The sequence below is a fragment of the Marmota flaviventris genome, chromosome 9 (assembly GCF_047511675.1).
Source record: "Marmota flaviventris isolate mMarFla1 chromosome 9, mMarFla1.hap1, whole genome shotgun sequence".
NCBI lineage: Eukaryota > Metazoa > Chordata > Mammalia > Rodentia > Sciuridae > Marmota > Marmota flaviventris.
The window spans coordinates 96812062-96826546 of record NC_092506.1 but is presented as its reverse complement, the minus strand read 5'-3'; the positions used below and the strand labels follow the sequence as shown (position 1 = coordinate 96826546).

Genomic DNA, 14485 nt, shown 5'->3' with positions numbered 1-14485 from the left:
ATGGAGACAACTACATGTAGAGGGAAGGATCAGAAAGGATTCAAGGATGACATCCAACTTTCTGTTTGGGACATTGGGTAGATGCAAAGAGATGTACAGACATCCAAAAGGACAAGTAGTTTTGGCAGTTGGGTGGAAGACAGAAAAACTGTTCAGTTTAGGTCTCACTAAAATTGAGATGTTTATACCATATATAAATGAAAACAGTCAGCAGGCAGCTGCATGTTGCATATACAAATCTAGAACTCCAAAGAGTGTTTTGGACTGCAAATACAAAAATAAGAAACAGATGGGAAGTGAGTAAAGACACGGAGGCAGACTATACTGCCCAGGGGACTACATAAGACAGGTGAGGACCCAGAGTAGAACACTGAGAGGCACTAACATTGAAGACATAGTCAGTAAAAGGGAAGCTTCAAAGGGGAGCTGAATTTAAACTCTCTGAGGGTAGGGTCTTAGGCCTGTTTTCCTACTACCATATCTTCAGCACCTTGAAACAGCGCCATGCAGAGTCAGCAACAAGAGTTAGAGTCAGCAGAGAGCAGATTCCAAGAAGGTGTGGTCAGCAGAGTCAAATGCTAAGAATAAGTAAAATATATACACTAGATTAGTGTCCAGTAACAAAAGATGGAGCTCACCAGTTGTTCCTCCGGATTGGCTCCTGGTTCACAGAGGGCCAAAGGCCTTTCCTGTTCATCTTCAGGTAAGGATCCATTGAGCAACAAGGCCTGAATAACCAAAAAGGCAGAAAGAAACTTAAATTCCCATCAGATGACTTACTCTAGAGATGGGCTTGGTAAGCTCACTCCAACTGAAATCACAGTCTGGCTTCCTCCAGAAATCTCCTTGGTAATTTTGCCCCTAAATACTTCCAATTCCTTTCCTTGGGACCAGCTTCTTTTGTCAGACCCATGCTCTAGGCCTCTTTCATCTTTCTGTATACAAGTGAACCCTCTGCTCCTGGGCTCCTTAGCCCCAGAAGAAAATCTAAAAACAAATCTTCCTTTCAGAAGTGACAGAGCATATTTAAAACCAGAGCTGCTCAAACTGCTCAAACTAGAAAGGGTCTAAAAGCAGTAAAGAATTTTCCTGGATTAGAAAAGTGTATCATAATGACTTATTTGGAATACACATGACTTGAGATTGTTTGATTTTTGCTTTAATAATTCTTCATTTTTACTTTCTAAGGCAACCTGGATAGAATAAGAAGGAAGACTTCTTTACAAAGATGTCCTCATTCATTTTAATTCCAGGCTCTGTTTGCATTAGAATATTAGGGAGTTTCCAGGAATCCCAGGGACTTCAGAGGCTGAGGTAGAAGGATTATAAATTCAAGGCCAGCCTTAGAAACTTAGGAAGTCCCTCTTTTAAACTTTTACAAAATAAAAAGGACTGGGGATATAACTCAGTGATACAACACCAGTAGGTTCCATCCCCAGCACTGAAAAGAAAACAAAAAATTTAGTGACTGGAGGCGGGCAGTTAAGGAAGTCCAGCTTTAGGCCCCCTACGTGTGTTCTCTCAAGACCCTATCCTAATATTGTATTTATATTTCAAAACCTTATTCTTAAAGTTGAATGTCTCCCCAAATTGTATACTTTAGCACTCCCAAAACTTGGATCTGTCCCTTTAGGAAGGTATTATGAGACCTATCAGACCAGTGAAAGATTAAAAAATATGTTCCTATTTTATAATACAATTCTGTCTCAATTCAAAAGAGAAGAATTACAGAGGTTAAATCCTGGTTCAATTGATATAACACAATTTCATCATAAGTGTTGATAAAAACATCTTAAAGTCCAGCCAGTGATTGATCTACTAAATACTGCTAATAAAATATTAGTAAATCAAATTAATTTGGCTATTTCATAGGGTTATGGAGAGAAGCACAGACATGTACAAGACATGTATAGTCAGGGCTATACAGGGGCTAAGGGAGAGTAGCAATACAGAAATAGTGACTAATGGAAAATTGTTCAACAGGTTCTAACTAAGGCATACTAATAAATCGGAAATCCTCAATGTGGCTTAGCATGTAATTTGTTCATCCGTGAAAGAGTTAAGAAGTCCAGTGGATGCTGTGAGTCCTTTTGTATTCTACAATGGAACTGAATTCTCATTGTGATCATGTGCCTATGAATTAAAACTCCCATTTGCAGGGAATATTAAGATGCTGACTTTCTGCCTGTCAATTATCTTCTGTTTCTGTTTCAGCTGCCATCATATTTCTCCAAGGCTAAGAAATACAAACCAAACCAAGAGCTAAATTGATGGATATACATGCTCATATAATGCAAATTATCCTGGGAAAAACCTGACTGGCTACAATCCCAAAGTTCTCTATGGAATACGTCCTAGTCAAGCACAGGAAAAAAAAAAATCATTAAGATATTCCTTAATGGAGTGGCAGAAAAAGGACCTAAAATGCCTCATAAGCTAGATGTTTTTAAAATATGGAGCAAATAAAGGAAAAACCAACAACTTTCTTTGGGAATGTTTAGGCAGTAACATTCCTCCAAGCCTTCTCAGTTCCTGGGGATACATTATGCAAATTATTTTACCACAGCACCAATATCCTTTTTTCTTTAGGAACCCTTTGTGTCCCCACCCTGTTGCTGGCTGGCTGGGAGCACACCCTCCATTGCCTGCCGGCTGCCAGAGCCACACACATAATGTGGGCTTTGTTTATGTGTCCATAAATATTTCACAATTCAGAAGTGGTGCAGTTCCCAGCATAAACAGAAAGGAATATTCCTAGGCAATTTCAGGGTCATCAGCACACTATAAGGGCTCCCCCAAACAGAGATGGTCACACAAAGACAGAGGATTGAGGGGGTCATTCAGGATGGAAACTATGTCAAGTGGGTCACCAGTCTCTGAAGAGATTTGCCGAGCTGACACTGCAGGTACAGGAAAAACTGAAGGGCTTTGTTGCTCAAGGAAAACCTTTTCTACCTGATCATTGTGACTTGGCATCCGCTTGCAAATGCATTAGGAGTGGGCTAAATCCCTTAGCTAGAGGAAAATGGAAACCTGGCGGCATTACTTGCTCTTCTACCTTCCCTAGTGAAGAATTCCTGGGAGAAAATTCCTGACTATTCACAGTGCCATTCTTGGCTGAAAGCTGCAATTGCAGATTTGTAACCACCTAAAGAAGACTGCCTGTGAAGCAGAGTCAGAATAAGTGCTTGGTAGGGGCTGGTGATGGCCCCAGAGCTTGCAGAAATCCTAACAGCTGTGCTACAAACAGTCCACAAAGTCCATTTAAAGCACTCACATATTAGCAATTTTTGTTTTTGTGTACTACTCTATCTAAATTCCCTCATTCAACTCTGATCTCATATAAAACTAAAATCAGGGTTTTTTTTTTTCAATTTATACTAGTGACTTAAAAATAATAATCAATTGGTGCACTGAAGACAAACAACAAGAGAAAGAGCTACCTGTAGTCCTGATATCATTTTCTTTGCTTCCTCCATTTCTTTTTCTAAATGTTCTTGTTGTTCCAACAGCTGTTCTTCCCATGAGGTCTCCAGATAGGTTCTAGGGCTCCCAGGTCGCCAGTCTCGGGATAATGGAGAGTCTGTCTCCTCTACAAAATGAAAGGAAGGGGTATAGTTCATGTTGGAGGACACTGATTTCCGGCAGAAAGCGTTCACAAGAGTAGTTTACAGGTTCAGGTCACCTGCTTTCTGAACCTGTCCTCACATACAAACTGAACTCTCCACCAGGTGGGGTTTGTGAGGCATAAGGAACTGACTGTTAACTCAGGTTTCAGGACCAGCGAAGCATCATTCACTCTGCTATGGAAAACCATTTCTTAAACTCTAAGGAAGCAGTAGGACTCCCACCATCAGAGTCTTAATTCTCTAGAATTGGCATTCCCAAAGCCTAAATTTGCCAGATACAAAGAAAGAAACTGTCAGGTGTAATGAAAACAAAATTCCTGTTGGTTATGCTAGAGTTTTAGAAGGGAGACCATGATTCAATATTCCTTTGATTCCTTTGCATCACGACTGAACCCCTTTCACATATAACACTGTGTGAGTCACACAAGAAACAAACTAATAAAAGCTTGCTTACAAAACTGTTTAATATCACTCCCTGGTTTTATTTCCCTACCCTTAAGGCTTCTTTGCTCTGGTTTTCTCATCTATTTTATCTTAATTGTATTCAGAGTAACTTAAAATTCATCATGAAATAAAAAAGAGTATAAGCTCTTGGAGTAAATGTCTTTATTCATAAAAGGAGTATAATAATTCCTCTGGGTTGTGGTAAAGATTAAAAGAAGTAACTTATGAGTGCGGGATGTAGCTCAGTGGTAAAGCACTTGCTTAGCATACACAAGGCCCTGGGTTCAATCCCCAAGACCATAAAACAAACAAAACAAAAACACTTCTGTGCAGGGACTGGTGGTACCTGGTTCGGAGCAGGCACACAATAAATATTTTCCTCCTCCCTCTGTAAGGTCCCAGGAGTTTCTGACTCAGTAGTATGACTAGCTTTTTGGCCCTAATGGTAGGACTGAGGGGTAAGAAAGTATGGAAAAATTTAATTACAGCTTTTCTTCCAAGTACTTCGGTTTCATTACAATACTTATGAGTGAATGAAATTCAATGTAACTTTTATGCTATGCTTCTTCTTTGCTTTTCTTTATGTTTAGGTTAAAAAAAAAAAAAAAGGAGACCAATGAGACTGACCATGGAGAAGCCTAAACAAAGGGAAGTCTTTGTGGTCTCTCTGAAGCCTCATGTCGAGCCTGATGTAGACTTGCTCTCTACTGTGTGTTCTCCATTCATACTCTACATTCCTGGCCCTAATTTAAGTTAGAGAAGTACCAAAATTGTTTGTAAAAAAAATAGGAATAATAAAAGTTGTTGGGCTGGGGTTGTAGCTCAGTGGTAGAGTGCTTGCCTAGCACGTTTGAGGCACTGAATTCAATCCTCAGCACCACATAAAAATAAATCCACAAAATAAAGGTATTGTGTGTCCATCTAAAACATATATATATTTATATAAATTTTAAAAGTTGTTTACCTAAGTAAGGCTTCTAAATGTTCTAAAGGTCCCTAAAGTCCTTTCCTAATTAATAGGCAGCCAGACAGGAAAGGGCCTATCTATGCTGCTGCAAGATTTTTGACAGCTAGAATACCAGAAAGGACAGTAAGAGGATAACTACATTAATTGGCTCTTGGGCATTACAGCCCTCCACAGCTGACCCCACATGCACAGACCACAGAGAGGGACAAGGCTAGGGAGCTTAGAGGTAGATAATCAGGACCTCCAAACGCTTCAAGTTCAGAGACTTTCCTTGAGCCAACCCAAGCAGGCAGACAGACAGTACCTGTTCTGTTCTCTATTCCTTCAGAGGGAATAATCACAAAATCTGCCTTCTCCTCTGACTGTGTTATAATGGACTCACTCTTTGCACTGTGAATTGGACTGGGTGAAGTCAGGCTGTGATTGAAGAAAAAGGAAAAGAAGCAATTACTACAGTTGTTCAGAAGCCAACGTTCATTATTTATCCCAGAGAGAAGTCTTAATCATCTTACCCATAGTGCCTAACACAGTACCTAACCCATAGTAAGAACTATTTATTAGATGATAAACTTGTTTAATGAATAATCCAGTCCTTGAAAGTCTTTTCCACAACAAGGCTGCCTTTAAGCATCACTGATTAGAGAAGAAAATTATCAGGACAGGTAATCTAGCATTTAAATAACTTTAAGATTTTGTTTTGTTTTGTTTTTTATCTCTCACTACCTCCACCGTCACCATTCCCCAAGCCTGTGTTCTGAGACAAATGCCAGCATGTGTCCTAGTACCTTTTGGAGCTAGAAAAAAACTTTTATTTCCAATACACTGATCTCTTACACAAGCAATACCAGCAGAGTGATCACAGATCAGCTCTATCCCAAAAGAGATAGGGTCAGGATAGCTCGGGGTAGAAATTGCTGGAATGAATATAGTGTATACAGGCTGAGCAGAGGGGCAGTGATTTATCAACAATTGAGCCAGAAAATAAGAGTAAGATGTCAAAAGGAGAAAGATCTGCAAGGAGTAGTGAAATAAGGGTTCACTTGATTTACTCCCATCAAAGTAAATCATTACATATCTCTGCCGCAGTATTTTCAAATTGTCATCAGAAACCTCTCAATAATTCTTAAGTTCTGATATAACTACTATCCTTCAGAGGCACTGTTCAGATTTTCAGGGAAGAGGAATTTTAAATCTTTGGAACCACAACAAATAATAAGACTAGATGGGAATGTGAGGCTGATGCTTCGGTCTGAGAGGGATAAAGGAGTCTGAAGAGCCATTTCTCCCTGCACTGCACCTTGAGAATATCAGCACTGAAACAATCTCAGGGGCTGTGGGGTTTGCAGGCCCAGCCCCCTTATAGAATTCCTTCCAAATTCATCACCCAGACAACAGTGAAAGTGTCTAGGATTCACTGACCCACTTAATGTGCCCCTGAAGTCTTCCAGGCTAATCCTCACAACAACGATCAGGAGTTAAGATATCATCTTCCTAGAAACCCACAAAAAACAAGAGCCAACCACAGTGAAACAGCCAAAGACTTCAAAACCTCATGTAAAGCAGCCTGAGGACTAGTGTCCACAGTTGAAGTGTTTTGGTGGATATGACCTTAGTGAGTACTATATTCTGTTTCTTCTTAGAACTACAGGAAAAAAAATTTATAGTTTTGTGCTACTCCACATTAAAAAAAGTTGCTTAATAATATGTATAGATCTCCAAAAGGGGTAAGGAGGATGAGAAACAATGAGTGCTTTCCAGAACTCCTGTTCATCTCTCACCACCTATGCAATCTGAGTTTCAGACCAGCATGAATTAAAATGCTGGAAAAGCTCTCAACTAAGACTGCTATGTCATTTATAAGATTTATGACTGCTCAGGCCTCAGCATTTACCTCTTATAGAAATGGGAATCCAGGTGCAGAAAGAAACCTACAACAGCTGCTCCTCTTTGAGGAATAAGGCAGCCCCACTTTCTCAGATGACAAGGTGCTATTGCTGAGATGTTCCACTGCCTGCATCTGGCTGGACCACAGGAAGTAGGTGCCAGACAAAGCGAGGACGGGGACAGGGGTAGTGTGAACTTAGGATGCTGGAAAACTGCTTTCCTAAAAGCGCAGACGCATGCTCCGTTCCTCCTCCTCCTCGTAAGTGAGTTGTTCCCCATATAAGGGCAGAAGGGGGCGGATGCCTGGATAACCAACCCCTTTGGGGGCGTGGCAGAGCAGCCAAAGGAAAACAACATTTCTTTTTCTTGAACTGAGGCTGCCTGGGTGAGGCCAGAGGTAAGACCAGGAAACTAGATGGCCAAGTCAAAAAAGGGGAAAGACCTGAGAGAAAAATCCAGAGGCGCAGGCCAGAGCAGGGAGGGTGCTGCCTCCCTAAGTATTTCACGGATAAAGGAGATGCATTAAATCCTCTACCTCAGGTCAGAGAAAAGTATTTTAATGCTAATTAATTCTAAGACTTTGGCTCCTCCCGGACTAGTTTAAAAGACCTAAAATAAACAAAAAATCCCCTACTTGCTATCATAATCCTCTCTGAGGTCAGAGAACAAATGATTACAAATCAGGTCCAACTGGTAATATTTTTTAATTCCCACAGGTCTAATATCTCTCCAATGCTAATTTATTAGACAAGAAATCTCCCCGGCAAAGACCCTTCAAATTAGACTCAAATCATTTTTTTTTTTTTTTAGGCGATGGGCGATAAGGAACAATCCTGTCTCCTCCCGAAGACACCTCCTTTAGCAGAAACAGAAAAGGGCCAGTCCTTCCTCTATAGCTGGCTCCAGATGCCTAGAACCACCGTATTTTATAGTTATAATCCCAGGCCAGCAGCCTGTCCTCCCCAATAAAGCGCCACGACTGATCCCCGTCTCTGTGGCCAACAGCATCCTCCAGTCCTGGCCTTGTTCCCACCCATGCCCCCACCTGCAAAGCCCAAGTGGCTTCAGCTCACCATTTGACTTGGGTCCCTCCCATGGTCCCCCTCCTGGATCGGGCTTCAGCAAGCCTGCTTCTCTGGGTGAAGTGGAAGGCTGAGAGTCACAGCTCTCCCAAATCAGGCATGTCTCCCCGCTCTGGGGCCCGAAGAACGACTCCCGGGAGGAGCCAACCCGCGGAGAAGCTGGTCCCAATTGCCGGAGAAAGTATAAAGGGCAGAGGCCGGCGTCTCGGCACCAGAGACAGGGATGCTCCCGGGTGTGAAGCGCACTGTCCCAGCAGCTCAGACTCTGCCGCAGCCCAGCCTCGGAGGAAGCCGCCTCCTCTTGTCGACAGCCAGTTCCTGGCAGCTGCATCTTAGTCTCCGCGGCCGCGCGGCTCTGGGCATCCCCGGAGGCGAAGGCATCTCAACCCATCTCCGACCCGGAGAGAGGCTCCCAGCAGCTCGGGCTGCGCGTCGAGTCCCCAGCCGTGAGCGTGCGGGTGATCCCGCTCCGCACCGCCTCCCCTATCCCTCCCACCTCACCCGCCTCCCTCCCGAACCTTCCCAGGCTGTCACGTGCGACAAGGCAGCGCTGGGCTCGGACCCAAGCGGCTCTGGGCAAAGGTAGGGGTGCGAGCTGGGGATAGGGGCGGGGTCCGGGCAGCCGGGGACAGTTTGGAGCCCCAGGATAGGCGGGGGAAGGGCGACGGGTCGGAAGAATTACCCGGAGGGCTCGAGTGATCCTGGTCCTAAGAAGCGCAGATTGGAAATCGCTACCGCTCCACTGCGACCCCTCCCTTAGTGGACAGGGTCTAACGCGCTGGTTTAACCCGCAGGGAGCCCAGCCCGGCTTCCCGCAAGAGGGGGAAGCTAGCGGGGTGGAGACTCAGGCTGTCCCTAGGAAACCCGTTGGACGCCCATTTCCTCCCACCTTCCCCTCCGGCATTTTATGTTTTCTCCTCCCTCCCCCGCCCACTCCCCCCCCCCACACACCGCCGCTCTCCCCACCAAACTGAGGATCTTTTTGCTAGGATACAGTGACAGACTGGCCCGAGGTTATGGAGCAACAGGCGGGCAGGGCTATGCCCGGGGTGTTCCTGGAGCTCCAAGGAAAGGGGATCAAACCTAAGGGGCTATCCTTCCTATCTTCCGAGCCACTCTCCGGACCACCCACATCCCTGGGTCTCCTATCAAGTCTCCTATCCCCTTCAGGGGTACTCCCTGGGGCGGGGCGGTGGGCGGGGACAGAAGTGCCAGGGCCTGCTGGTCCCTGGTAGCTGTGAGAAGCCCACTGCTTCCCTGGGCACTTCCGGAAGAAAAGGCAGAATGTGAATTCTCAGTGAGCTGAGTGAGGGACTGGCAGAAGAAGAAAATGGCAAAACCAGGAAGGAGAAGAAAACAAAGGAGAATGAATACAAATTATTCTCCTCCAACCCCTCTCCTAGAACAGTGTCCTGAGCAGCCTTCTTTCCAGTGGGTCCCTCAATTACACAATCTCAGGAGCTCCAGCCCCAATCTAAGTCCTCCTGCTTGGAGGAAGGAAGCAGGTGCTTTCAGGAGGAGATCCATTTCCTCATCTCTGTCTAACTAAAACAGGCACTGTCATCAGAAGAGTAAAAGGCTTATAGACTGCAGGAAGCAACAGATCTCATTATACAAGGAAATATCTTTTGATTCTGTACCAACTGATAGTCCAAGCAGAAAGCAAAAAAGCAATGGTTCAGACTGTCATTAAAAGCACACATATTGCTCAGTGGTTATGGGCTTACTTTTGGGATGATGAAGATGTCTTCCAACGGGATAGTGGTGATGGCTGCACATTATGAAGATACTAAATGAGTGTGCTGGATTGTATACTTCAGAATGTTTAATGGTTGATGTATGTGCATTTTATAAATAAAAAAGAACACCTCTTAAATGTGAAAATTTTAAAGTTGATCAAGGTTACCAGTATATTAAAATGCTGGAAAGAGTTCCATATGACCTCAATAAAAATGGTCTGTCAAAATAGGATGGATTTTTATGAGGGAAAGACATAAGAGAAAAAAACAAATATATAGAAGGAACAATTAGGCTTAAACAGAATAGACTTCACTGGTTAAGGTACGAGAAAAAAGTCACTACAGCGTAAGTAAAATATGATTCATCAATAAAATGAAATTAGTAAATAAGCTAACATGATCTGAGGATGTGTTTGCAGGAGTGTGATTTACATGAGTCAGGAAAATAATCTTTTTCTTTCACTACTCTTGGCATTGGTCAGGCTTTTATTAGAGCAGTGTCCTGTTCTTGTCTCTGCCCTTGGCTCTAAAGGAGACTGAGACAGCCTCTCCACCTAGAGTCATAAACATTATTAGCCCACTCAAATACATACTGATCTGCCACCATTCCCAGCCCTGAAATTGAATATTGGAATACTCTTAATGCTTCAGACAACTCTGCTGAATTTCCTTTCTTGCTATGAGATTTATACAGCTTTCTCCAGACATAACTTAAGAGTCATACTCAGGATCCAAGACAGTGCAATGAAACTGGCGGTCATAAACACTGGCAGCTCATTATGAAGTCAAACAACAACAAGTGCTGGCGAGGATGTGGGGAAAAGGGTACACTTGTACATTGCTGGTGGGACTGCAAATTGGTGCAGCCAATTTGGAAAGCAGTATGGAGATTTCTTGGAAAGCTGGGAATGGAGCCACCATTTGACCCAGCTATTCCCCTTCTCAGTCTATTCCCTAAAGACCTAAAAAGAGCATGCTACAGGGACACTGCTACATCGATGTTCATAGCAGCACAATTCACAATAGCAAGACTGTGGAACCAACCTAGATGCCCTTCAATAGACGAATGGATAAAAAAAATGTGGCATTTATACACAATGGAGTATTACTCTGCATTAAAAAATGACAAAATCATAGAATTTGCAGAGAAATGGATGGCATTAGAGCAGATTATGCTAAGTGAAGCTAGCCAATCCCTAAAAAACAAATGCCAAATGTCTTCTTTGATATAAGGAGAGTAACTAAGAACAGAGTAGGGACGAAGAGCATGAGAAGAAGATTAACATTAAACAGGGATGAGAGGTGGGAGGGAAAGGGAGAGAGAAGGGGAAATTGCATGGAAATGGAAGGAGACCCTCAGGGTTATACAAAAGTACATACAAGAGGAAGTGAGGGGAAAGGGAAAAATAATACAAGGGGGAGAAATGAATGACAGTAGAGGGGGTAGAGAGAGAAGAGGGGAGGGGAGGGGAGGGGAGGGGAGGGGGGAAAGTAGAGGATAGGAAAGGCAGCAGAACACGACACTAGTATGGCAATATGTAAATCAATGGATGTGTAACTGATGTAATTCTGCAATCTGTATATGGGGTAAAAATGGGAGTTCATAACCCACTTGAATCAAAGTGTGAAATATGATATATCAAGAAATTTGTAATGTTTTGAACAACCAACAATAAAAAAATTAAAAAAAAAAATAAACACTGGCAGCCGGTACACAAATGTCAGCACCACTAGGCTGGGATCTGACAGGTCCCAGGCATGCCCCCATGTGGTCACAGCTAAGCATTGGCACTGAGGCTCCACAGTTTCTCTGTGCGAAAAATTCACCAGCCTCATTCACTTCCTGTCAATACAAAATCACATGCAATGCTGAGGGCTCTCTTTTAAAAGTCAAACTGAGGATAGGAAAAGAGGTTAGGGAGCTGGGGGTGTAGTTCAGTGGGAGAGTACTTGCCTAGCATGTGTGAGGCACTGGGTTCTATCCTTAGCACTGCATAAGAAAACTAAACAAACAGGGAGTTGGGGTTGTGGCTCAGTGGTAGAGCTTGCGTAGCATGCTTAAGGCATTGAGTTCGATCCTCAGCACCACGTAAATGTAAAATAAAGATATTGTGTCCACTTGAAACTAAAAATATAAAAATATTTTTTAAAAACTAAACAAATAAATAAAGGCATGCTGTCCATCTGTAACTATAAAAAAAAATTTTTAAAAGAGGTTAGGGGGGCTGGGGATGTGGCTCAAGCGGTAACGTGCTCGCCTGGCATGCTTGGGGCACTGGGTTTGATCCTCAGCACCACATAAAAATAAAATAAAATAAAGATGTTGTGTCCACCGAAAACTAAAAAAGAAATATTAAAAAATTCTCTCTCTCTCTCTTTAAAAAAAAAAAAAAAAGAGGTTAAGTGTCTTAGTTGCTTGTTGTTTTGCCACCTGAAGTTGAGAACCCTGAGAATACCCAAAAATTCAGCTGTAGTATAAGGAATCTGAGGCCAAATTACCTGGAGCAGCTCGACTCAGAAGGAGACCTTTGCTGTCCTTCATACTGCTGCACTAGTGCCCGCACGCTCCAGTATGGATTCTCAATCTCCTCATCCATGCTACTATTCCTAAAGCCAAAGAGTAAAAAAGGGGAGAGTATCAGTTCTTCAAATCAGGTCAACTCTAAAAGTACTGATACTCTAACACTCTGTGAGCACCATAAGCAAGAAAATGAATAAGGCAAAACCCACCTCAAAGAAATCTAGTAGGGAAGGCAGGCCAAAAAAAAAAGGAATTTCATCAATCTCTGCAACATTTCAGGATTGTTCTCTCCCTCATCATATGCATAATCCCCAAAGGACCTTCTGCCATGACTCTCCAGGACAGCTCAGTCTTCTGGATATATACCAGGGTAGATCCTCCCCCAGACGGACTAAAGTGTTACTCCTACATCTCTCTCTGTGAACCAGAGGAAAAACCGAACACATATAGTTCCCTTACATTCTAGTAACTGCAAATAATCATCTCAAACAGAAATAAACTTTTCTCTTGGAGTACCTTCCCAAACCTCCACTCCATGTTCTTTTCTGCAATGTGGGGCTATTTAAGTGATACTTCCAATTCCTGCACTAGTATTGTCTAAGAGAAGAAATACCAGAGAGAGATATCAGTTTCCATCCCCAGATTTCTACTCTTACCTCTGTCTGTATCTGAAGACATCCCGTCCTGATCGTGACATGTCATGGCACACATCAGCTAAAGCAGCAGCTGCTCCTTGAGCCACGGCAGTGGCACAATGTGGCTGGTGACTCTGTAGAGGGGCTCTGGAGTCTTGTCCTTGGCTCACCATCCTGCTAGAGCCAGGTTTGAAATGAGCTGCCAACGCAAGGACCAGCCTCATGATGGACTTCAGGTTTCCTTCCACGATATCTGAGGACCAAACAGACCAAGAAGTCCTGAGAAAGAAGCAGAGGCTGAAGACTTGCGTTACAAAGTGCTAGTGACACACAAGAAAGGAAGTCAAAGTCTTGGTCTTCACAAAGCCATGTTCAACAAAGGAGACAGAAGGTCTAAAAGCAATTACATAATAAGTACAATAACATTCTGATCACAGAAGTACAGAAGTCTTTGGGAGCTCAGAGTAGAGGCATCTTAGAGGCTCAGGGATATATTCTTAAAGGAAGTGAGTCCTCAACTGAGACTTGTTTGATGAAGAGTGGTCCATGAGATGAGAGAAGGGAAAAAAGTAATCTGGGAAGAAGGAAAAGTAGGTTTAAAGGGCCTGCAAGTGAAAGAGCTGTACTGTCTGACATAGGAGCCACAAGCCACATGCTGCCACTAAGCATTTTAAATTTCACTACTCTGAATTGAAATGTGCTCTAAGTATAGTACTTACTTAATACACACACAAAAAGTGAATGACAAATATCTCATTAGACTTAGTACAAAAATAGAATATGAAATATCTCAGTAATTTTTGTACTGATTTCAGAATCAAACAATAGTATTTTGGATATATTGAGTTAGATAAAGTATCATCTCATTAATTTTTTATAATATGGCTATTAGAAACTTAAGTTACCAGTGTAATTTATGTTATATTTCTGGGGCTCAGCTTTGTGGTGAAGGAACTGAGAGAAGTTCAGCATGGACAGAGTACTGGATCCAGAGGAAGAAGGGAAAGATGAGCAGTGATGGAGAAATAGAGGTTGGTCATACAGGACAGAGTAAGCCATAGGAAAGACTTTGGATTTTATTCTAAGGGCCCTCAATGCAGAGGAATAGCATAAGCATACGCATTCTTAGATCATTCTGGCTGCAGTGTGGAAAGCAGAAAAGGAAGGGGGAAAAATCAATGCAGCAGGACTAATTAGGAAACTGTAGTGCTTCTCCAGGTAAAAGACAATGATGCCCTGAATGGCAGGGTTCCCTTAAAAATAGCGACTTTACTGGGCCAGATCCCCAAGCCCACTCCACATGGGGACCAGATCAAAGATATGGTTCTCTAAATTCTGCCCTAGAAAAAAAGGCAAAAAGTAATGTGATAGAACTGGTGAAAATTAACTCAAGGTAAAATTCTCTTTATTTAGCCTCTTAACCTTTTAAATATACAAAACTTAGAAAAGGATTATTTGATACGTCCTCTGAGTGTTCTCAATGGTTCAGCATTTGCCCACCTGAATGACCCCTACACAAAGAATTCCAATAATCCATCATGAAAGGAAGGCTCCCTTCTGACTCCATTCTCAGACAGGCAATCA

At 42.8% G+C, this 14485-nt stretch overlaps 2 protein-coding genes and 1 long non-coding RNA gene across 6 annotated transcripts in view; 1 reads left to right on the top strand and 2 right to left on the bottom strand.

Moving 5' to 3' along the window:
- The window catches only part of LOC114089037 (dixin), a 43840-nt gene extending 34877 nt beyond the window's left edge, over positions 1 to 8963 (bottom strand). Inside the window, exons 1-4 of one of the 4 annotated variants that reach the window (XM_071616703.1) lie at positions 8689 to 8753; positions 5345 to 5457; positions 3444 to 3592; positions 639 to 728 (exon numbers count right to left, since the gene is read on the bottom strand). In XM_071616703.1, the coding sequence (XP_071472804.1) occupies positions 639 to 728; positions 3444 to 3479 (126 nt within the window). In that variant the 5' untranslated portion in view covers positions 3480 to 3592; positions 5345 to 5457; positions 8689 to 8753. Of the gene's footprint in view, positions 1 to 638; positions 729 to 3443; positions 3593 to 5344; positions 5458 to 7997; positions 8464 to 8688 lie in introns of those variants that run through there. The other 3 variants (XM_027930787.3, XM_071616702.1, XM_071616701.1) reach the window with 3 other exon arrangements.
- Positions 7290 to 7915, top strand: LOC139706905 (uncharacterized). The gene is made up of 2 exons (XR_011708603.1): positions 7290 to 7321; positions 7735 to 7915. It is a non-coding gene; the product is annotated as an uncharacterized lncRNA (long non-coding RNA).
- A 3246-nt stretch (positions 8964 to 12209) lies between the features above and the next one.
- Positions 12210 to 14485, bottom strand: part of LOC139701328 (dixin-like) — a 40019-nt gene continuing 37743 nt past the window's right edge. The window contains exons 5-6 of the mRNA XM_071616992.1: positions 12923 to 13154; positions 12210 to 12352 (exon numbers count right to left, since the gene is read on the bottom strand). Of these exons, the coding sequence (XP_071473093.1) occupies positions 12241 to 12352; positions 12923 to 13154 (344 nt within the window). The 3' untranslated portion in view covers positions 12210 to 12240. The remainder of the gene's footprint in view (positions 12353 to 12922; positions 13155 to 14485) is intronic.